The sequence below is a fragment of the Gouania willdenowi genome, unplaced genomic scaffold (genome assembly GCF_900634775.1).
Source record: "Gouania willdenowi unplaced genomic scaffold, fGouWil2.1 scaffold_7_arrow_ctg1, whole genome shotgun sequence".
Lineage (NCBI taxonomy): Eukaryota > Metazoa > Chordata > Actinopteri > Blenniiformes > Gobiesocidae > Gouania > Gouania willdenowi.
Genome location: NW_021145245.1, coordinates 406,339 through 431,976, shown reverse-complemented (window position 1 = coordinate 431,976; position 25,638 = coordinate 406,339). Strand labels below are relative to the sequence as shown.

Below are 25,638 nucleotides of genomic sequence, written 5' to 3'. Positions count from 1 at the left end.
GCAGTGTGCACAGACTTTAACGTGTCAGGATTTCACCAGTGCATCAAACTTAATGTGAATGTGTGCAACCCTTGCTCAAGATCAAGAATTTGCATTATAACAGCAAAGATAGGCCTTTGATATTTCTCCTTTGCTTAACGTCCTCCTCAAAGTGAATGGTTCTACAAATCAACATATCTCTAGGAATTTTAAAACAGAAAAAGTGTGAAATGGTTACAAAGCCACCTGTAAGGGTTTACGATTAAAATAAACCATCTTATAGGCTACAATTAAAGAACCTAGAGTATTTAGGGTTAGAATGAAATCATTTTCATTTTTTAACCTCGGTAATTAAAATCTTTATTCAAAAAGTAAAATTTTCTATGTTTATCACTTCCAAACATCCATAGAGGCGAGTGACGATAATACGCATAAGGGGATGATCTTAAGGTATGTCAACAATGCTACAGTTTTTGGTGACTCTTTTTTTAGCACTTTATAGCTGTGCCCGTCAGGGAGCCCATGCACTTTGCCTCACTTTTCTGTCAGCATTGTTAATAATTCAAAACCATCAAGTCCAGACAGCGTTCATCAGCACTCGTGAAGGCCTAAACAGGGTGTGTTATGTGCACGTGTCTCTTTGTGTCGTACAGTGCAACTCGTGACCAAAGTCCGGACCCAACCTTGGCTATAATGACTTGTACACATTAACAATCTATTTGTGGTGCAAGCAAAGGGTGGGGGCGGATGGGTTCATGTTAGTAGGGAGTTTTTATTATAGTTGCTCATTATGATTGAAGGCTTTGGGGATTGTCTCTAGTTTCTGACGTGTTTACCTGACAATGCCTGCGTATCATAATCAGTGTCCATCATAATGTATGTGATCAAAAACAAGGTAAAAGACGGCTTTTGTTCCAGAGTCGTGATGTAGCAACTGAAAAAGCTTAGTCGCCTTAATGCTTGTACCGTAATCTTGGTACATATGGCAATTATTGGCTTAAGGAATGAAGGGTTTATGATGAGCAGATAACTAGACAAACAAGCTCACAATGCTGTGGTGTAGGTGTTGTAGCCTTACCATCGAAGTTCACGTTACGATACTATAGACGACCGAGCTCGCAATAACGATAACGTGATATTTTTGTGAAGAAAAAAAGTGAGAAATAAACTACTGTTAGAAATAATAAGTGTTGTTATTTGACATTAACTCTGGACAGACATGCATATTTACTCTGGGTATGACCTTTTCAACTCTCGCAATACCACTCATACCCTTAACTATACATCTTGGGATGTATAGTTACCATTCTTCTACTTGTAAGTTGGAAATCCCCCTTCAATTAAACTTTTTTTTGCTTTGCTACTGTGTTTTATACTCTATTTTGGTGCATCTCAGTCTTCCCTTAGTCGTATCCAACTTGTGCAGAATACTGTAGCCTTAGTACTGCCTAAACAAGTAACCCTTCTTGATGTAAACACACAACTCAAATCTCTCGTTTTCTCTACAAGTGTACATCTACTGAATGCAAATCTTTGAATAATAACTGCTATTCCAACTAGTTATCCTTTTGTTTTCCACTTTAGGAAAGTCTCACCTGGCTATTGTCCAAAAGCTGAACAACGAGGGGGAGGGGGATCCTTTCTACAAAGTGTTGGGATTGATCACCTTGATGGATGTTATTGAGAAGATTATCAAGTCGGAGATCTTGGATGAATTCGATCTTTACAGTAAGTTTTTCTGCTGTCTTTTTGGCTTCTCACTCAGTGTGTTTTTAAAGGCACGAAGCTATCGAGCTATGCTAACAAATTATTAAGGAGCTTTCTCGTCTTGTCTGAGAGTACATAAAGGATTAAAAACAAACTTTTGACCAATTTTATCCGACTCTGTCTTTATAATTGCCTCTTTTGCAAAATGATGCCTATTGATGTAGTTCATTTGACTCAACAAGGACAATTACATTGGATCAGAAAATATTTTCAGCGTTTTTCTAAGATGTTCAGCTAATTTACCTCGTGCGTCTCCTGCTTTTCACCCACTGTCAATCTCCTTTTTCTGGGGGACAGTTGCTGGAAAAAACGTTGCGCATGGACAGAATACTTTGTTGGATTTTTATCTAGTTAATGTGCCTACATGCTATATTAGCTCAATTGTCAATCAGATTATCTGGGTTCTGTATTAAAGCTGCGGAAAGTCGAATTCCAGCAGAGCTAACCTGTTTACATGCATATAGGGCAATAGTTCTTTGAAGTCGTAGTTAAAAATTCAATGTTAATGTTAGCACTGTGGGAAACGAAAAGAAACTGGTTCAGATATAAATACCAATAGTCTTTATTCATAGATATTTGATTGTAATCTAAGTTACCTTTGGTGTGTCACTCAGCTGACAACCGCACCAGGAAAAAGGTGGCACCCAATAAGAACAAGAGAGACTTCTCCGCCTTCAAGCACAAGAGTGAATCCAAAGTGAAGATCTCTCCTCAGCTTTTGTTGGCCACCCATCGCTTCCTGGCAACAGGTGAGGAACAAAGCAACACAAACGGAAAATAAAAACACACCTTATGGCCAAGTGATTGTTTTTAAACTGTAGGTCCACGAGGAAACGCACATTAAAAGGCATCACAATTTAGTCCTCTAAGCAATGTAATGTATCATACAGCGAATCAGCTGTTCTGTTGGGAAGAAAAAGAAAAAAAAATGGACGTAGTTCATTTTTGTGTTTATCCTAATTTTGCTAGCATTTGGTAGCATAAATTACCCTAATGCAGCATAGCATAATAAAGTAGAAAGGCATTTGCTATAACATTAGGTTTGTGTAAAATAATGCTGAAGAACACAAAGTGGCAATGTATAGCATGACAAAACATGAGCTAGCTAAAATTAGCACAACCTAATTAATTTGAGATTTGTTTGTAACATAAAGCATGCTAACATTAGCCCAGTGGACCTTTAAATGTAAATGGAAACACTCCTTGATTTGAGTGACTCATATGAACTTGCATGTTTTAGATTTGAACATCCTGTGTCTGCCTCTCCCAACCTCTGCACACAAACACATGCTGGACAAGATGCTGACACTACTTAAATTCATGGTGCAAGTTGTTGAGTTAGCACGCGTTGGCCGGCCTTCCCCTGCCAAAAGCGGTAATGTAAGCTAGCATGATGTAGCACTTCCTCTCCCACATAGTGTGGTATGTACTGTGGGAGTATCGCATCACCGTCTGCTCACTTGATTTGGGTTTGCTTTTTCATAATTTTTCCATCTTGATTCATTATGCAGGAATTGGACTATTTTAGTTTTCCAGAAGGTTTGTTTTCTCTAGATCATGTGTGACGAATCCCATATTTGTTTGCCCTCATTTTAAGTGTCCAAGAATGCATATTTATATTTCCTAGCCAATATTTCACATTAGACAGTTGGCCTCTCAAACTAATTTTGCACAGGGAATGTATTTTTACATCACTTTGGGAACAGACCATCAAGCTTTGCCAGTTTGTTGAGTTTCTGTTTTTGTTTTTTCTTTCTGCTAAAACAACAATGGAAAACAAAGGAAATACTGCAGAAAATCATTTGGTAAAGGTTGTGGAAAGTTTATTATTCTAGTGCAGAGGTTGAACTTGTGACCTAATATGTAAACATGAGTGAATGGACTTTGTTTGTCTTGTGGATGATGATTACCATCGTTGGTTGTATATGCTCACCACTCTCTGTGTGTGCTGCGGTTTAGTTTGCAGGGTGCACCGCTTCTTTGTTTTTAGTTTGGGTGGGGTCCGGGCATTCATAACTGAGCTCTGATTGCAAAAACCAGGCTTAACTTAGTTGAGTAATGAATGTAAAGCCAATATGCCTCAGGACTTCATTTATATACATACGACAAGTCGAATACATCAACTTCTCTCTGTACATGTGCTGATACTCAACTCAAGCAATAGAAGACAACTCAACTGAACGACTCTTATTTGTATCCTTTATTAGTAGGAATGAGAGGCGATTTGGAAGCTGCATGTGCAATAAAAAGCACTTTAAACGCATGCTTTTTTAAGGCTGTTAGTAACTTCTTGCACAACAACGTGAATATGCGGTATAAACAAAATGATGTGTAACCATTACCATTAGGCCTGGGAAATATATTGAACTTAAAGATATATCGAGATTTCTATATTGGCGATATGGAAAATTCCAATATCGCTTAAAATGTTGTATTATAATACTCATTTTAGGAGTTGCTTATTTGACTACTTCTCTGAATAGCTTGAAAAACACAGTTTGATGGATTGCTGAGTGTGTCCTAAACCAGACCTACCCCTAAACAAGCCACACTATAGAACTCACTCACACATGCTGTCCCTTATAGGAGAAAAAGCCAAAAGTGGCACATTATGTACACCTGTTTGTCAATAAATGTCACTGTATGGCATTTTGCATCAACCAAGAATTATCTTTCTGGTAAGACTTTATTGAGTTAAAAATATTGAGATTTATATTGTGTATTGCCATTTTGAAAAAAAAAATATTGAGATATAGATTTTGGTCATTATCGCCCAGCCCTAGCTCCAACACACAGAACTAATCTATGACGTATTTGAGGGATTTCAGAGTAAATTTATCTCTTAAACAGCTCTCAGCAATTTGGCCAGCAGTACTTGAAAATTGTATAAACTATATCATCTTAACTAGCCTTCATGGGTAGAGGTTAGACTAGTTTACAGTGCTACTCAGGAATTGGAGAATCTTGGACTCATCAGACCTTCAACACACACTGAATGTAATGGGTTCTGATTCACACTTTACAATATGTGAGCAACACATTTTGTTTTTAAAGCCCTTGTAAGGTGTGAGGCTGGAGTGTGAAAAGTGTTCTCACCTGCAGTGTGAATGTTTCTGCTGAGAACATTATGTAATCGTCCACATGTTTTCATACAAACAGCCGAGTGAATAGGCAGATCCATTTGTAACATTGGTAAATGATTGTGTATCTTTTCCATGTCCTGCAGAGGTGAGCTTGTTCAACCCTTCATTGATCTCAGAAAAGGCGCTTTTACGAATTCTTCGCCACCCCAACGTGATCCACGAGATCAAGTTCAACAAAAAAGAGAAACACTCTTCCCACCACTACATCTACCAAAGAGGAAAGGCTGTGGACTACTTCATTCTCATCCTGCAGGTATGCAATGAACTGGGGGAGGAGGGCATGGGATGAATGGCTATTAGTGAGACTTACTGGCAGTGTGATAAACTTTTACATTCAATTTTGTTTTTATGTGAGTTTGTCAGCCTATATATATTATATACCCACATATAAGTAAGTCATTTGATTAGGGGCATATTGGGTACAGTACATTTTTTAACCTTCAAACTAACAGCCACACATTACGTCAGGGTATTTCCAACCTTGGGGTCGTGACTCCATGTGGGGTTGCCTGAAATATCTAGTAATTGATTAAAAGAAATTACTGATTAAAATGATATTTTTCACATTTTCTAGATTATTCTTTTTCAAATTAAAACACCAAACAAAATCTCAAACAACTGTATTCTATATTTTCACTTCCTCAAATATGAATCCAGTTAAAACATTATCAAAATATTTGAGCTGCTGCATCTCAAAACTAGTGCTACGAACACTATCACAAACATGATCAAAAATTAATTAAAAAAAGACTTTGTGATATCAAAGTGGGGTCACGACCTAAAAAAGGTTAGGAACCACTGTATTTAGTAGTTGTCGTGCTGTTATGTGATGAAGAGTTTTCTTCTGCTGTATGCTCTTGGCCCAAGTTGACGAGACCTAAAGTAAACCATGTCATTCTTTTTTATTTCTAAGTTGAGTCTATCTATAAGAGCTGTCCAAGCTGTGTCCTAGAGGGCTGCAATCCTGAAGGTTTCAAATGATTCTCTGTACAATCTGACTCTCTTGCACGGCTGTGACCAAGTTTAAACAACTTAAACTTAGACTGTCGCTGTCCATCAGTTTGCATGAACTGTTATAATCTACAAATTTTTCCAGTAATTCAATGATTTTTTTTTTTTCCTCCCTGGTTGATAAAAACGGAATGAAATGGTGAATTTCAGCTGTGCGTGCGGACATATTGAGGATTATAAAAATTCATAAACACAAACTGCTGTAGCTGTTTACTCAGCTTGATCCATACTTGGCTTTCAAAATGTCGGATTCCCGCTGCTTCATCCCAGAATAAAAGATGAGCAACTTGGATAATGAGATCAACCTTTAGGAGAGTGCTCCTCTCCATTCCTTTGACCTTCTACCTTCTGTTGATTCATCAAGGCTCACCTAACAGCACAGCTTGAAAGTTAGGCAGCATCCGTTCATCCCTCTGTCAACCAGTCAATGGTGCCCATATGTTTAATCAACGCAAAGCTCAACAACCTTCAATAAAAGAAACTCTCCTATTTTTTTCCACCTGTAACATAAATAGAACTGCTGTGTTTTTAGCTGCTTTATATTTAACTGTATCTTCTATGCCTCCCACTGAATGGGAAAGTTGCAGCTCCATTGATTTAAACTTGTATTTACTTCACACACTTCATACCCATTTAGTCCACAAACAATCATTTGCCAAGTCCAGTAATCCTGGGAGCTCTAAAAGCTTTTTGTTGTTCTGTGAGGGAGGCTGAACTCAGGTTTCTGTGGACCTCACACGTGGTCGGTGCCTTTTTAATATCATTATTGTCATGTTTTACTCTGAACACCATTAGTTTTTATTATTAACTTGGATGAAGAGAAATCCTGTAATGACACTAAAACACCAAAGACGAGCAATTTGGGGTTTCTTGCCGCGCATTTGCAAAAGTTTGTTGGAAACATCAGAGAATAGTAACTCTATCAATTATATTCTTTGCCTGTAAATATTTAATTCAAACAAGTGCAGAGTCTAGACACAATTATTTATTTTTCAGGCTTGAGGAAGTTTGCCTATGTTTGACACATTGTGGGAAAACGTTTCTAGGCTCATGTCTTTAGTGTTATTTTATTATGCTGTTTAAAATGACAGCTTTGTTGATGATAAATGAGTTGATTTTTTTACTAACATTTTATTAACTTGTTCTTGTTTTCTTATCTCTGTAGTGCGCTAGTATGTTCACATTTCAAAGATGCCTCACAATGCATTTAAAAACAGAGCAAGGAAAATGGTGACGTTTCAACAAATATGAGTTATTGCGCATCTACACACCCTCAGATTAAAATGCTAATAAAGACATCTTAGTATTAGTAGAAAATTAATGTAGTTAAATATGGCAACAATTTAATTGTACATCAAAAGTGGGTAGCAAAATGTAGAATAAAAATCTGGTTTAAATATGTCTTAAGGTCAGGTTATCTATTTGTCTGGGGTATTGAAATATCAAGGGGAGAGCACGGAGATTGAAAATGCAGTCATCCAAGAACAATGTGTTCCTGGTTTTAGATCAACTTTAAAGATGGCGGCACACTCAGTCGCAGTGGCTCAGAGTTCTCCCCTCATCACCAACTACAAAGTACAAACCCACATTCATTGCTGCGGAATGGCGATGCTGCACTTGTGGAGATCTTTATGTAAAAAGGCAGCTCTCTACGCTGCCTTTGGACGTAACCGTGCTATGCTAAATGCTATACGTACGTTCACAGTGCATTAGTAAATTGATACTGCGTGCTACGTTCTCTTGCGAGTGGGCGGGATAACACTACAGGCAGGATGACAGCGCTAGAGACAATAAAGAAACATTCTTTTGAGGAAAAATGACAGCTTTTAAAAGATGGGAAACTAACACCTGAGCTACCAGACCTTCAACAAAGGTAAGGTCAGAAAATTGTTCATACTTTCCACAGTGAATGGTACAAAAGGAAGGATTGGCTTCTGAGTTGTTGTTGTCATTTTCTTCCTGTTTCTGAGTTTCCAACAACATAGGATGTGCTGCCGTGTCATGAGATATATCTTGTTGGGAGAGTATGCAGTCTATATTGAATAATTGTTTGTTTCTTTAATGGTGTTTACGATGTTGATTTTGTTTGATTAACACTTGCCAGCCGAAACATATGAAATTGTCATTGATGTCGACATTGGTGGTCTCGATTTGCAACACCCTGCCTACCCAAACCTAGTGCTCACGGCACGTCACTAATCCTTGAGTACTCATCCCACCCTGCACATCACCTGTTCCAGCTGTTAGCCTCAGGAAGGCAGTATAGGACAAAAAAGCCAAAAACAAATTGACTGAAAAATACCACATACCCCAGGGCCGTTGCAATACTGCACTGTGCAATACTGCACTGTGCATTACTGCTATGAAATACAATCTTTTTTTTTCTACTATCAACTGCACAGCACATCAAATGCTGCTACATTAACAATTTTTATTTATGTTGTCTATATAGCAGATTTCATGATTTATGTATGTAGTAATTAAGATCATCTTTGTCACTCTTTTTCTTAAACTTTCTTTTCTTGTTGAGTTTTTAATTGGGTCACAGGCTATAATATCTCGCTGCTGTTAGACAGAACTGTGTGATGTTACAGTGTAACACATGAGCAGTGATCAACATTTTCTTGTCTTGTGCCAAAGTGTAAATGTTATTAGGCAATGGCAAGAGGTGTGACGGTGAAACATCATAACACGTGCAAATGAACACATACACACATTTAAGACCTAAATAACTTCTGTCTTCTGAAGCAAAGGTTGGGGGTTTAGCTCCAAGATTCCATCTGTTGATGTGACAAAGTGTTTGTGGGCAAGATGCTGAACCCTAAATTGCTCCTAATGACAGATTAACACTTGACATTACAGTTCTGTCATTGTATTTGAGTGAATGGTTGAATGTAGCTATTATTATAAAGCTTGGAATTACTTCAGTAATCATTCTAGCTTTATATCGATCAAGTTTGATAGGTTGTATCTCTAGCAGACTAAATAAGAGGGTAAAGAATTTAAATCAACCTGTCGATCAACTGGCCTATTTCATAGGGCCATTCATTCTGGGTGATGAGTCATAGAACAATATTTTGAATTAAAAAATCAGTTTTCTGCAAAGAAGTTAGCCTTGGAGACAGGTTGAAGAATAAAAGTCAAAACAAAGACATCTCTATGATGTGGATAATCACAGCCGTCACAAGGCTTATATTTCTGTGTTCCCGTGTTTGAGCTTTTCATAAGATCTACAATAAATCTTCAGTCCCACTGCTCTGCTTTTAGAATGAACCTCTTGTACACATCTTATCTGTTGGCAAACAAAAAATTCTAAAACACTTTAGCCCTTTTTTAAAGATTTCAAAACTATTTACTGACTTCCCTTCATTCCATAATCCTACGTCTGCATTTAATGACCTTTTGTTTTGTCACTTGATTTCAAAACTTGCCGTAACCAGTCTTAATCTTTAGTGGTCACACCTACGGTATATATAATAGGACCGCGTCACTTTGCTTTCAAACCTGTTGGAAGGCATCATTCATCAACGCCTTGTGCGACACAAGTTGATGGATTGTTGCCTCAGAGGGGACACAGAGTTCTTTCTCACGTTGATGAGTTGCAGTGCTCTGGTTTGAACTTTGGCCAAGACTTAGTGTAGGTCTCGTGCTCCAAAGCAACAAGTAAAACTCACACACATACACATAGAACCAGTAATGACACATGTTTAAAATTAAGCTGAATCATTCATGAATGTTTGCTACAATATCTTAGCCTTAACTGGTAATTACAAAGTGGCAAGACAAACGCACAAGCTCAGACATCTCATTATCCATTAATCCATTCATTTATTCATTCATCTTCTACACCTGCTTTTCTTGTAACGTAGCAGCAATTACACGTTTCCAACAACTGGGGGCTTATAGTGACTTCCCCCCCTCCATTAACTTCATTTATTGCTTTGTTCATGAAGTGAGTATTGTGCTCTCTGGTTCTAAAAACATGTTTTATTATGTTAAATTAAAAATTACATAAAGGTGTTGTTATGGTCATTTTTATATTCATCATCATATCGTCAAATGTATGTTCATGTGTACAATTTGTCATGTTTTAATACAATCCATTACTCTTTACACTTTTGAACAGCTGAATCATGATTAAACAGTACAGAGCGTACTCAGTGCACAGAGCCAAGGCCAGAGTCTCTGCTCGCATGCAGCACACACTATCAAGGAGATAAGAGTGGCGCACATCTTCTTCATAACATATACGTCTTCATCATCCTCAAATCTTTCCACTATTGGGCATCTGACTCTCCCCTCCTCCTTACCCCAGAGTGGAACTTTGCTCTTATCTGTATAAAAAGCTTAAGCTTTGAAACTGTTAGGGGGCGCGGCACTTCCTTCGGACGTCCGCCTGGACGGACGCTAATTTTGTTTCACTTTGTTCCATCTTGTACCTTTTTTCTTAGTTTTAGAATAAACCCTTTTTTATAAAACCATCAATGCTTCTCCTCGACTCCATCATTCAACCAGAGCAATAAATCATGTCTCCAAATGAGGTCAACCGTAAATTCAGCCGTAACAGTGTCCAAAGCATCGTTTTTTAGGTAAATTTTTTTACCAAGAAGTCCCTCACCCACTTTTTTATCATGATACGCACTGCAGTGATTCCTGCAGAGCCTTCACAAACCATTATGAGGCAACAGAGTTTCTGTGAACAAATTGGTTTGAATGCACAAAACCCTAACCCGGTGTCAATGACTTAGTTTACCTCTGTACTGAGATTGTAACCTGACCCTAACCTAATCCAATAAACAAAAAAATGCCTGTTCACTTTGAAACAAAAAAAAAACAAAACTGAATTTAAAAAAAAAATAAAAAATTTTAGCAAAAATTCATTTTCCGGTAGTGTGCATGCTCATATATGCTCATCATCGATCTCAGTATGAGGTAAACTCAGTCCGTGACACCGGAAAACTTTTTCATGAAAGGGAAAGGCTAAATCCAGTGATGTTCATTGTATGGTGTGGACTTTAAGCTACTAGAAACCAGCGGTGGACTAGCCATCTGGCATACTGGGCATCGTCTCGGTGAGCCGTTGACCTAAAGTGGGCCGGTGTGGTCCGCTAAGTTTTTATTTTTTTGTTTTTTTTTAAATGATTTTTTTCTTACATGACCCGTCTGACGGCTTATGTGGGGCGGTGCAAGTTTCTTCATTTTCTACACTTTCTCCAATGCGAGTCACAAGAATTTATTAACGGGTGGCAAAAACATTGCAAGAAAATTGTGAAAAGTGACTAAATTGGCAAAAACAGGTCAAGAGTGACAAATAATTAGGCAAAAAAAGAGGAAACGGGTGATATGTAATGGCAAAAGGTGGCTTAAATGGGCAAAATGTGACAAACAATAGTGAAAAAGGGCAAAAATATTAAACAAAAAGAGGCAAAGTATTGTGAAAAAGGAAACAAGTGGGATTTATTGGGCAAAAGTTAGTATTTTTGGATGAAAAGTTACAAAAGTATTAAAGAAAGGATCAAAAGTGTCAAAAGGCAATGAAAATGGACAAAAAATAGAAGAAAAAAAGGGGGGGGGATATCTATTTGCAAAAGGTTGCTGAAATCTTGAAAAAAGTTTCAGAAGTTTTTGAAAAGGGGCAAAAATGGGACAAAGGAAGTTGCAAAGTAGCCAAAGAAAATGAAAAAGGGTTAAAAAGTTTGTGTGTGCGTGTCCAAACTGGCCTGGAGGTAATGTGAGCTTCATCTGGGTTTTACGTTGTATGTTTATGTTTGAAATTAGAAACTCGTACTGGTGTTAGGTGTCGGCCTGTACCAGTAAAAAATGATTTCTTGACATAGAGTTAATTTCATATTACCATAATTAAAACAAATACATTTATTTGTATATATGTCATAAAAATATAGCCCACAGTCAGAGCCGTACTGGTGTCTTGTTAACTGTCAACGTAGCGTGCACAGATCTGGGAGAACAAGTCTGACTAGCTGTCCTCCACCTTTCTCAGCGTCTACCCTTTGTCTCCCTGTTTTCCACCCCTCCTTTTAAATTTAACTCCAAACATGCTACTGGGTAGTGTGTGTGCAGCGGGCCAAATATTTGACCTCAGCAGACTCTCTCAGGGTGGACCATGTGTCGAGAGGAGATTAGAATATCCACTCATTTTAATTTGAAGGGAACGACTCTTCATTAAGGATCAAAGTCAAACTGATGGCTTTGAATTCCAGAAAGTTTTTTGCGCCTTTGTTCTAAATGATATGATAAAGTTTCATTTATTCAGACATTCTCATCAAAGCGATTGGCAGACGCTTCTGAAGAAGACTGGCAGTTGAAACATTTCAGGAGATTAAAAGTAAATTTCCTGAAAAACAGTCCCATTAAATGAAGGCAGTGCCTATCCGTACGGTTGCCGCATCAATATACCGACATTCTATCCGTACGCAGAGGCCCATTGGTCAGTTTAGGTCACGTGACTAAGGCTAAACCTTGCCCTAACCCTAAAAATTGTTGCGATATTGGGTTCTAACCTAAACTTGACCCTAAGACGCTACGTACATGTACTTCGGTAACCGTACCAATAGCACCGGGTGTTGTCCATACAGCAACCGTACAAATAGACACTTTCATGAATGAAACCATAACATATGATGGGTTCTGGTTCCTCACTGTGAAATCAACAATGTTTCGGAGTATTTGGTAAACTTTACAAAAGTGAAAGAACACCCCTATCCTAAAAGATCTCTAAAGTGATTATCTCATTTGTGCACCAATGCCCTGCATCAATTTCTTCCTTTGATCAAAAATGCACCATCCATTTTCAGACCCGCTTGTTATTGTTTTTCAGGGTTGCGGGGTCAGAAATACACAATGGATAAATTAGAAAATGTATTAATTAATTAAGTGGGACAAGCCTTGTACGGCGCTATAGGAATCTGTTAATGATAATCTCGTGCAATGCCATCTGTTTTGCATTTTGATAATTTTTCGAGAAGACCATTCATTTGATAAACTGATTACTTGTGTCATGGGTTGTTTAAAAATTCTATTTTGTTGTTGGGGTTTTTTCTGATTAAAATTAATAACAAATGATTAAAGAAAGCTAAGGGTTATTGGACTTAAACAAATAGATTCATAGGTAATTTTTCACTTCTGCAGATAATAGATATAGAAATGCATAATATATAGGAATTGTGAGAATGCTGTATTTGAATTTGTCTGATTATAGAAATTAGGGTATCAAAATGTTTGGAAGAATTGAGGAGATTTGTCTGCTTTGTGTCTTTCCAAGCTTTACACTTTAGATTTTTGTCTCCAAAATCTTTCTATTAATTTTTATTATGCTGAAAGATTCGCTTGATTATTTCAGCCGAGCATTTGGGCTTCTAGCATTTTCACTCAGGTCAGTCATGATGCTGATTAAGAAGAGCAAGGAAATGGCACTGGGCTTTTGACATTGCATTATTGCCCCTTTCTTCTCCTTCACCTCTCCTTGTGGCCAAAAATAGCGTGAGTGATTTCTGATTATATTGTTTGTCTGAAGTCTGAACCACAGAACTGTCTGAGATCTTAAAGAAAAATCGACAGCAACAAAGGGAAAACAAAGATATTTGTCTTGAGCTTGAGTTGAAGGCCGCTGTCTGTTACTAATCTGTGAAAAATAGAAATATTAACCCCTGCTTGCCTGCTGGTTTTACACATCACAAGGCTTTTATCACTTTCTTACTCTATATTTCAGTCCTGTTCCTCACTGGGTTTTTGTTTTGTTGAAGCTTAATGCCTGCTGTTAGGTTATTTCTACATTTTTAAATAGTACATTATCTTTAAAATACTGTGATACTAGTACAGAGCTACCAAATGAGGAGGATAACTATTTCTTTCAGTAAAATAAAGGTTTAATAACTTTTGGTCATCTGCTCAAGGAACTCACTGTCCTGGTCAGAATGGTTTGGTATGCTGGTTCTGACTAGTTTTAGTATTTTATTATTTAAATTTTCTTATAAGTATTTATTTGCTTTTCTTTTTAGGATAACATTTACATTTTTCACAAAGACCCAAATAAAATGTCCAGGAAGCAATTTCTTGACCTAATTCTATGCACTATTCAGCGATATGCAATGTTGACTTGAAATGAAATACACTTGCCTTGCATATTGGCTGATGACATTGAGCACAGCATGAATCAAATCTACTTTAATGACTTATTTTTTAGTGTGGAACGATCAAATGATATTACTCAAATGGAAAACAATAGTCGGCAGCAGTAGGTATGAGAAAAAAACTGGCTCATTTATTGTCAACCAATGAGTTATATAAATTTGAACCTAAACATAAGAATGTTCTGCATATAAATACAATAACAACAAAATAAACAAGACAGTCATCAACATCCCCCGCCAGATTGGTTCTCATTATAACTCACAACCTTTTCCTAAATGTAGCTTAGATGTATACATAAGAAAAAATTATCACATCAGAATATAAAATTACTCACTATCTTAAATGTTTTCTAAGAAAAGCTGTTTCTTTTGAAGAAACCACAGAGTAAAAAAAAAAAAATTACACAAGGGCAATAACTGCGGAAGAAAGAATTGTGCACTTCTCATTTTTGAACTCCATCAAGGTATTGATACCCTGAAGCCACACAGCAAATTTGGTTATCCTATCTCAAATGGTTTCTGAGAAAAGCTGTCCCCTTTGAAGATACCTCGAACAGAGTAAAAAAATAATGGAACTCGAGCAAAAACTCCAGAAAAATTATTGCACGCTTCTCATTTTTGAACTCCATCAAGGTATTGATACCCTGAAGCCACGTACTGAATTTGGTTATCTTATCTTAAACTGTTTTTGAGTAAAGCTGTCCCCTTTGAAGATACCTTGAACAGAGTTAAAAAAAAAATTGAACAAGGGCAATAACTCCGGAAAAAATAAGTGCGCACTTCTCACTTTCGAACTCCATCAAGGTATTGATACCCTGAAGCCACACACCGAATTCAGTTATCCTATCTTAAACGATATCTGAGAAAAGCTGTTCCCTTTAACTCGGATGGATGGAACTCAAACCCCCTTCCACATTTGTGGCGGGGGATAATTAGAAAATGTTCTCAATAAATCCAGTAAAAACAATATACTCTATATCATATTGCGGTGGCAGGCCGATATATTTCGATACTAGTTTTTTGCTCCTTTGGATCTGGACATCTTCTCTAGATTGGTTATGAGAGTAACTGTGACTTTTGTCTGTGTGTAGGTGTTCTATAACAGACTGGCATCATGTCCAGGGTAAAGCAAATCCATATGACATAGCATTGATTAAATAATTATATATTCAAGTATTGTTATTTTTGTGTTTTGTGATGAAAATATATAGAAATATGTTTTTTGTAATACGTGAACAATGAGCTTGGTCATGTTTTTGTTCTAGTTTTTTGACACATTGTATCCAAGAGTGAGCAGTGAACCACAGAGTATTTTATACACAACAGTCCAGTTGTCTTTGTTACCTCAGCATGTGCTAAGCCAGGGGTCTCCAACACGTCGCTCGCGAGCTACCAGTAGCTCGCAAGGACCTATCCAGTGGCTCTTCAACAGCATCACAAGTTTTGATTCGTCACTTGGAAAACTGTCTCGAGATTAAATAAATTATTTGTCAATGAGCTGCCAATCAAAGATCTGCTTGCGCTGCTGCACCTATGTTATTCGAACGGGGTGAGGGGGAGGGATGAAGTGTAGCCAGACCGGGTCAAGTGCCAGGCGGTTGGCAAAAATGGCAGCTGCAGAGTTCAGTCATGCCAGTAAGAGACAAAAAACGTATTATTTCCACGAGGAATGGGAAACGGACTTCTGTTTCACAAACGTGAACGACAAGTGTGTATGTCTGATCTGTGGCGCAAGCTTGGCAGTTGGTAAAAAATGTAACGTGGAGCGGCATTTCACCAAAGTTCACAGCAACTTTTCACGTGATTTTCCAGTGGGAAGCAACCTCCGGAAAGAGAAGGTAAAAGAACTAAAAAACGCACTCCAAAAACAACAATCTCTGTTCAAAAAACCGACGAAAAAGGCTGGCACATCAACCGAGGCATCATTTAAAGTGGCGCACATCCTGACCAAGCACAAAAAGGCCTTCACTGATGGCGGGGTCATTAAAGAGGCTATGACCGCGGCGGCAGAGTCTTTATTCCAGGACTATAAAAATAAGACGGAGATTCTGTCTGCTATTGCCAGCGTTCAACTTGGCGCAAATACTGTGGCACGCAGAGTGTGTGCGCTGTCCGTGGATGCGGTGAAACAGCTTGAGTCGGACCTCAACAGGTGTTCCTGGTTTTCCCTCCAGTGTGACGAGTCCGTGGATACCAGTGACACAGCACAGCTGGCTGTTTTCATACGGATGGTTTTTGGTGATTTTACCACAAAAGAGGAGTTTTTGACATTAATTCCACTGAAAACCACCACCAAGGGAGTGGACATTTACATCGCCGTCAAGGAGTACTTGGTGGAAAAAAAGGTTCCCATTGAAAAACTGGTCTCGATAACAACTGATGGAGCACCAGCTATGATGGGATTTATTGCTCATTGCAAAGCAGACCCGGACTTTCCTAGATTTCTGAACTATCATTGCATCATACACCAGCAGGCTATTTGTGGAAAGGTTCTGGGGTTTGATCATGTCATGATGCCTGTTGTTAAAATCATCAACTCCATTCGTGCAAAGGCCAAGCAACACCGGTGCTTCAAGCTTTTCCTGGAGGAATGTTCTGCGGAATATGGAGACCTCCTTCTTCACACCGAAGTCAGATGGCTGAGCAGAGGTAAGATACTACAACGCTTTGTTTCCTTGCTCAGTGACATCAAGGCTTTCATGGAAATGAGAGGAGAGGATACCACATTACTAAGTGATCCTGAGTGGCTGTTGGATCTGGCCTTCCTGGCAGATATAACTGACAAAATGAACCAACTAAATCAGCAGTTGCAAGGTAAAGACAAAAATGTATGTGACATGATCAGTGCTGTGTAGGCATTCAGTGCAAAACTCTCCTTTTACATCCAGCAAATAAAAAACAAAAGATATCAACACTTTCCATCTTTTGTGAAAATGCTGGAAAGCAACTTGGGGGCAGAAAAAGTGTTTAAGGTTCACAGATACTGTGATCTGTTGTCCAGGCTGGGACAGGAATTTACAGATAGATTCTCTGACTTTGAGAAACTGGAACCCTGTGTCACCTTTATTGCAAATCCTTTCCTGGATGTTGACATTAGTGAGTTGTCAGGACAGATGGCTGAGCTTTTCAGTGTTGATCCTGTGGAGATGGAGATGGAGGTCTTGAACCTCCAAAATAATGTCCAGCTAAAATCCCAGCAGCATTCCCAGCATCTCTGGAGTTTGGTGGAGCCAGAGGATTACAAAAATCTTCACCAGGTTGCTCTGAAAATAAGTGCTTTGTTTGGGTCAACATATCTTTGTGAATCTGCCTTTTCTGACATGAACATCATAAAATCGAAGTACAGAAACAGACTGACTGATGAGCATTTAAATGACTCCATCAGAGTGAATCTCAGTGGATACACTCCTGCATACAGCTCTCTGGTTGAATCCATGCAATGCCAGTCTTCTCACTGATGTAAACCATTCAACATGTAGAAGTGATGAGATGATGGTGGATTTGTGTGCACAAAGTTCTACCATATAAAAATGTTATGTTTTGACTTCTTATCTGAATCAGGAAGATTTATTTATCCACAAATACAGCCTGCAAAGCTAGTGAATGTCTATTTATTTTTTGTTATCCACATTTTAAGTAATAGAATTCTTGCATTGTTGAAAATGTGGTAAAACATTCAAGAACACAGCATGTATGCTGGGGACTTTCATTTTTCAGAAGTTTTTATACAGGAATGTTCCTGGTACCAACTTGAAAAGTAATAAAATACAACAAATGCAACTGGACATTTTTGAATGCATTATGTACAAAACAATGTATTCATTTGGTCTGTATGGAAATTGGCAATGTAAATAAATGTTGCTGAACATGAGTAGCTCGGCGGCGCTTTCATTGGGTAAAAGTAGCTCACAGAAGATAAAAGGTTGGAGACCCCTGTGCTAAGCTGTCACTGGTCAGGTCCTTGTCTGTTAGTGTGTTGTGGGCATGGAAGGATGAAGGGAAGGCAGGATGACAGTGTGGATTAACTGTACCATGTTGTTGCTGCAGTTCACACATTCCAGCAGGCCCGTTCTCGACAGCTCTGTCCACCAACGCTGAGGCCTTCCCAACCCCCTTCTTTCCCTCTTTCTCTCCTTCCCTTTGTGCCGGTTCCAATTTGTGAATCTCTACGATTAAACTTTCTTTTTTTAGTTGCATCACATCGTTCCTTCGTAGACAGTAGCTTGGCCAGATGTATAGTCTGGTTTCCAAAAGCTGACTCTAGTCCTAGACAAGGAGCCATAGACTGTATGTTTACCCTTACTAATGATGTACTTTAGAATGCAAAAATGCAGTTCCTCATCTCTTGTATCCTGGTGTTATACTGCCCTCTAGAGACTAGCATGAGTAACTTAAGAAACTTCTGTTTGACATTACACATAAATAATTTAAAGGAAATATCAAGATAACATCAAAAACAGATAACAGACAAACTAAAAACAAAGTTTATCACATAAATTAAAATTCTAGAATTCGAATATTATGATAAAGTCAGAAGTATATCATATTATACCCACAGGAAGTAATATCTTTCATTTATTTATTCAGTTGTTTGTCCGTGAGGAGGATTATGTCAAAAATATTAAAAGGATTTTGACAAAATTTTAACCAAAGGCAGAACTTAAAAATTGAAAAATCCCATTTTCTTGTCATATTTCTGTTCATAATTTGTTTATTTGTTCATTGGATTCCCATTAGCTTTCACCATGGTGGTTGCTAATCTTCATACATTTTTTTTTTTTTTTTTTAAATCATTATGTCATGTTGGTTCCTCTAGTAGCCCAGTGAGTTTCAAAAGCTATTTAAAGTGTGAATTTAAATCAATTTATTGTCTATATTTTTATCTTTTTATTTTATTGGTTGTACTGATTAAATTGAGCTGATTATTGAATGTCTCAGTTTGTGTTTATTTCCTCAGGGTCAAGTAGAGGTCGAGGCCGGCAATGAGAACATGAAGTTTGAGACCGGACCTTTCTCGTTCTACGGCGTCATGGCGCTTAGTGCTCCCACGCTGGGTGAGTTGCAACCTTTTCCCACTCCACTCCTCTAGCAGTGAAATTACGTTGTAGTGAACAGTGTATTTATTGAGAGGCATATATTATCAACCCTAAGCACTATTCCATGTTTTTGTTCATCCTGATTTAAAGGATTGGAGTAATGTTTAGTATTGTTGTGGTCAAATGTATTTCATTTTGTGCTTGAGATGATCAGAGAATCCTTATTGTTCACTTTATCACTATTAGTTCACGTTAGTACAATCATTTTTTTATCAAGGCATTTGTTTGACTCATACCTCATTGATGAAAATTGAGGATAAACTTTTGTGTTAGTTTTGTTGGAATGATTTTAATGTAATTCCACATGTACTTTTCTAGAGTTGTATTTCCATATTTATTATTTGTTTCACTCTGTACAGTTAAAGATTTTAAGTTTATAAATTTCAAACCAAGTTTGAAATGAAACAATTAGTTTTTTCTTTTGGTAAACTTACAGTGAAATTTGGTTAGGGCTGCTCGATTATAGAAATATTGTTTTAGTCATAATTGAAATCACTACCCTTTGTCAACTTGTTATTTGTCAACCAAATAGCTATTTATTTTTTGTACAATAAAAGCATAAAATATATTCTTTAAACATAATAAATAAATAAAATCCTTAAAGGAGACATATCATGCATTTAAGTCCTTCCTTTTTAGATAGAAATCATACAGTTATGGTCTATATAAAGCGGAACTGCAATGCTTGGGTCTGAATTCCTCATTATTATAGCTCCACAGACCCCTTTTCTGATGTGCTTCTGAGAGCAACTCGTTTTGGTGCTGTCTCTTTAAATGCAAATGAAACACTTCATACCCCGCCCCCACTCCAGGTTGCAGAGGTGACACTCGGTTCAACTCCACCCTATTCGTCCTTTTTGTAGTTTGATAGAAAAGATACAATTATTTAGCGGCGAAGAAAATGTTTATTCACACGTTATTTACAAAATATTTAACTCAATCAGACAAAGTCTTTCAGCAAATCCTTCTTTATACTGGCGGAGGTTGCTGAAGAAGTCATCCTTGAAGTGCTTTGCGCACACAAAAATGATCTTACCCACAGATGTGGTACATTTCTGTGAAAAATAAAACTCAACCAGACACTTCGAAAAGGTTCTGATGCTGGGAGACGGTGTAATGAAGCGTGTGGGTTACTACATCCAACAACCAAACATTTTGACTTATCCTCTCGTAACTTCGGCATCCTGGAGCTTGGACTACAAAATAAAAGTGAGAAATAAAAATGGCGGATTGCTCGAAGTGTTGGGCCTGGAGTTGATGAACTAATTTGGCAGTTCTGCTGCAAATACTGTGACGTTATTGTTCAAAAAACATAATAGAGAATAGAAAAATCAAAACAGATTGAAAAATATGACCAAAACAGAATCTAAAGATATCAACAGAGCACCTGAAGAGATTAATTTGAACTTTTGTGTACTTCTAAACACTCTAAATATACAGCAAAATGCATTTAAGGGCTAAAAAATTGGATTTAGCATGATATGTCCCCTTTAAACACACTAAAATAATGAATGTTCACTATTGCACAAAACTAAACACAGTGTTCCCATAGAAGTTTACCAAGCATTTTTGATGCATTTCTCCTGCCTTGTTTCAAGACCACGAGCAACAACTTTCCTCGTGTTGGCCTGCAGGCTAGCTTTGGCTTTGAGGGGGCGGGGCGGAGGGGAGGAGTTTGCATGTGCATGAATTAAACAACTCAAAGTTAGTATTAATAACATGTGTGTGCCGAGCTTCATTATTTGCAGATGAACGAAATAGTGGGTTTGTTTTATTTAGCAAATAAAACATGTGCAAAAAATATTTATATATTTTTTAATCATTTTTCTCGATTGTTATTTTTGTGATCTATGGGTGTAATAAGCGAAATCGTAATCAAATTTCGATTAATTGAGCTGCCCTAACTTTGGTAAATTTTTTGAAAAATGAAGAGTTCTTCGAGAGCACAAGTAGGGACTTGTGTTCATTATGGGGAAGTGAAACAATACTGTGACTTCTGTCTTTCACTTATGGAATCATTTCTCCTTTTACACACACACACACACACACACACACTGTACTTGTTTATTGCATTAAGTGCTGATTTACATTGCAAAAAATTGAGAATAATGCAAAGGGTTAATGAAGTCCAAGTTTTTGTCTTTGGATGATACTTTTTTGTGTTGGTCTCAACCTTTTCATGGCTATTTATAACTTTAACAACAATAAACTACGACAGATTAAAATGCAGCTTTCAGAACATAACAGCCATTGATTCCTGGCCTTTTTTCCTCAGCTCATGTCATACTTTAGTCTTTTAGGTGTCGAGGAGACTTTTGTGAAGCATGCTTTTATATTTGCTTGACCTTCTGTTCTTCATGAGCCACATTTATTCACTTTGTCAATCGTTTGACCCAGTCAACGTCCAGAAAAGGCTCCGTAACAGTCAGTGGTCCCATTTCCACTTCATCTCCAAACAGCGTGTAACCTGATGTGATGTTCTTTCAGCGGAGCAGCATCTCATCATGGTGGTGCATGTCCTGGTCCTTTCTGGAAACAGATCTGTCTCCCTTTGCTCTCATTGACTGTCCTCCCTCTCCCTCCCCTGTGTCCCATCATTCATCTCCTCCCTCCCTCCCCACCTCCCTCTCTCCTCTCAGTGGCTGTACCTCGTCCTCGCCTCCTCTCCTTTAAGAGGTTTTCTCTGTTCTCTCGGTTGCCAGGTAAAACGCCGGCATGTCTGGGTGCTGTAAGGCAGGGTTAATGAACATCTGATAACAGAGGGGGTACGAGATTCCTGAAAGGTTTAATAGTAGGTCATGGGTAAGGTTTCTTCACTCATGCTCAAGGACTTTAAGGAGACTTGTTTCTCCAAAGGGATTTGTGTAGACTCATTTGCGCGTATCATCTTTTTTTTCTTCTTCTTACTGCAGTTATTTATATCTAATATTACCATTGAATGCATACATTATTAAGATAAGTCTAAGGTACACTGGATTTAATTTAAAAACAAACACGTGCAGCCTAAACTATTGTTTAACTTCCCCACACTTACTCAAAAACACTAGGTGTTGTTGTCCTTGAGCTATTCCTTATTGCTGTTACACTACCTCATGTCTGCCAACTGCTGTACATGCAGATTATTGCACTATATTTTAAGAAGGTAGATATTTTTGCAAAATTGGAGAGAGCTTGTAGAATCAGATGCGAGAACTTGAAGGAAAAACATGTGTACATGCATGTTAACATTTTAACTTGTATAAAAATATTATTTATTTATATGATGGGAAGAAATGTGAACCGGTAAAGTTAAAATTAAACCCAAAGAAAATATTCACATGTGCGTGATCTGAATATGAAGTCACAGAAAAAAATATTTACAAAAGTATATACTGATATTTACAGTCATAGCAAAACTAATTTGTACCTGATAGGGCTGGGGGATTTTCGCTAAAAAAAAAATCTCAGATTTTTTAAAGAAAAATTCTAGATTCGATTTTCAATGCACTTAAAAATGACTGCGAACATCAGATATGATATCAAAAGTGCAACTTTATTGCTGTGATTGTCCTCAGGAGGTAAAATGTATAGAACAATCCCAAAATAAAAAGTAAATAAGGCTCTGTCATTCAACAATTTCAAGCTTTAACCCAGGTTTAAGCAAAAGTGCAACAGCAACTTCACAATAGCTTCAATTTTGATTACGAAATCAGATAACTACATATTTTATAACATATAACATTACAATTAAAAGGGTAAACAAAGAGGGGGCTGGCTCACATTGCACCACAGGAACTCACAAGGACGGAACAAAAATGGGAAAAAAAATAATATATATATATATATATATATATATATATATATATTTATTTTTTAAACTCGAATTTGCAAAATAAAAATGGTTTTTTTCCTACAAATTCAATAAATCGATTAAATTGATTTTTTTTTTTGCCCAGCCCTAGTACCTGTTGAAATGTTTCCTTCAACTTCTCACATCACATTCTATTTTCCTATTTTCCCAATATATATTTACCTTCATGAATTTTGTTCAAATTGAGTTATTATGAGAGAATTACTAAAAACTTAGTGTTTTTAGTGCAAAACTGGCTTTAAACTGGAGGAATAGGAAATGATTGTCTGAGCTTTTAAAGAAGAGGGTGGGATGTGAATCCCCTGCAAGGATCAAGTTGCCTCATCTTTAAATGACCAAAGCTACAGAAGATGCTTCCGCGTAGCGTCAAGTTATTTCTCTCGTTTCTTTACGTCACCATTTTTATGTCGGCTAAAAAAAAAACGTAACGCTTTGGGGTGAGTATTTATTCCAACCTAATTTTAGTAATTATGTTCCTCTTTCTTACATCAATACTGTTTAATCCAGTGGTTCTCTACTTGTGGGTCAGAACACCAAAGTGGGACACAGACATATTTACAGTAGGTCGCAGGTCTTTCCTTGGTCAAGAAAAGAGAACTGTCCTCTTATTTTGAAGGATATTTTTGTATCCTTTAAAATAAAATCATTATATCAGAAATTAACATCTCTAACAATTGGTGGTGAATCTCATTGTGTTGGTAAAAGGTCCAATAAATTACACTTTTTCAGTGATTAAGTAGTAACGCATTTTTATTTTTTTGTTGCACTTTCTGTTTATTATTGTCTAAATAATGGGGTAGTAGTTTAGTACTCAAGGAAATATTTGTGCTCCATAGAAAATAATTAGATTTTAAATGTTTTACTGTGTACATTACATTTTTTTTCTAATGTTGCTCTATTATAATCTTGATTATTTCACGTTCACATTTGAACAGTTTTCTAGGTTTAGGCCATGGCTTGTTATTTTTAGGAGGAGTTGCGTCCCGATCCAAGAGCAGTTGAGAACCAGTGGTTTAATAATTAAAAATCATTAGCTTTCCCATTAGATCATAGACTAATAATTTCACTGCCCAGCTCCAAAAAGCACCACTTTACTCCTTTAGTGTTGTGAAGATCTCACAGGTTTGTAGTGAAAGTTGTTGTTTTGGAACTGGGTCACTTCATTCATCCATAATAACTTTATTCACACTAACTCATCACAGGTAGGCTAACCATAAACCTCTCACACCTACAATGCTTAAAGATCCAGTGGGGGAATTCATTACAGGGCAGAGGTTCTCAACTTGTGGGTTGGGACCTAAAATAAGGTTCAAGTGTTTGCCAAGGTGAGAAAAGAAGTTTTGTTTTAAAAAAAAAAAAAGATTTATTCAAGTAGCCATTTTTTTTTTTTTAGACGTATCATACTTCTGGCACTTGTTGGTAGAAATGTGGTAGTTATCAAATAGTTTATTTGGTTATGTAACAACGACCCAAAATGTCACAAGTCCTGAATTATTATTAAAAAATTGTAATAAAACCAGAAATGTAATAGCTGTTCAATATTGTAACAAAAAAGCTGAGCCCGAAATGTAAAAAAAATAAATAAAAAAAAAAAATAAGGTAATAAAACACAAAATGTTAAATTTAGTCAGTAATTTAGCAAGACGCTCTATAAACTTTATATTTATACATATTTATTTGAAGGTAAGTGTCAATTCCCCATAAGGCTTTAATATATGTAATAACGCTTAAAGTTTTTACATTTTGGGCTCTGCATCTTGTTACATCATTGAGCAGTTGTAAAAATTTTAGGTTTTTATCACATTTTTTTTTTTGTTTTTTACATTTTGGCCTCAGCACTTTTGTCACATTATTGCCCAGTTATTACATTTTGGGTTTTATTAAATCTTTTTTTTTTTTTAACTCTGTAACTCTGTGACGGACTGGTGCTCTGTCAGCGTCCTGTGACCCTGTGAACTGGTTTTCAAGTCGAGGTAGTTTTATCCTGAATAATCTGATCTTTATTGGAATTTTCTGACTTGTTTTGACTCATCAGTGTGCATCCAAATACAACACCTCATCCTCTTTTTTTTAAACTGTACACGCATGTATTCCAAGTCAGCCACTCAGCCCACAAACCTTCAGACAAATTTCAACTTGCGCTTCTTCCTCTGTATCGCTTCCAGTCCAAGGACCTCCAGTCAGAGACTCAGGGAGACTCCGCCCTCTTCCCCACACTCCTGTCCTTTTATGATGTACATACATGCAAGTGTGGTTTTAAAACTGACCTGCCGTCACCTCCACCCCCTCCCACTGCATCCATACAGCTAGAAGACAAAGACGAGCCCAGCATGTCGACAGAAGCGAAAGAACGTAACCTATGACCTGTAGAAACTCCTAGTGATGTGTTTATTGATGTATTCTGAGAAGGAGGGACACAGAACCCCCAGGGACTGTATTTATACAAATGGAGCTGAAGTTGGGGGTTGAACTCTGTACATAGATAAATATATATGTAAATATATATATACAGACGTGCGTCCAGGGGAGACTCTTCGACTTGGAATTACACCCAATGACCACGATGAGATTATCCAGATTAGAATCGGAGGTTTGCACATGTGACATCCCAGCAAATTCTACTGCGTGAGATCCAAAAATCT

General features: G+C 37.3%; 1 protein-coding gene across 5 annotated transcripts in view; it reads left to right on the top strand.

Moving 5' to 3' along the window:
* LOC114460827 (metal transporter CNNM4-like) overlaps nucleotides 1-25,638 on the top strand; it is a 38,749-nt gene that overhangs the window by 10,797 nt on the left and 2,314 nt on the right. For 3 of the 5 annotated variants that reach the window (XM_028442704.1, XM_028442703.1, XM_028442701.1), the window contains 5 exons: nucleotides 1,564-1,707; nucleotides 2,361-2,495; nucleotides 4,973-5,142; nucleotides 19,008-19,104; nucleotides 21,786-22,094. In XM_028442704.1, the coding sequence (XP_028298505.1) occupies nucleotides 1,564-1,707; nucleotides 2,361-2,495; nucleotides 4,973-5,142; nucleotides 19,008-19,104; nucleotides 21,786-21,889 (650 nt within the window). In that variant the 3' untranslated portion in view covers nucleotides 21,890-22,094. Of the gene's footprint in view, nucleotides 1-1,563; nucleotides 1,708-2,360; nucleotides 2,496-4,972; nucleotides 5,143-19,007; nucleotides 19,105-21,633; nucleotides 22,096-25,638 lie in introns of those variants that run through there. The other 2 variants (XM_028442702.1, XM_028442705.1) reach the window with 2 other exon arrangements.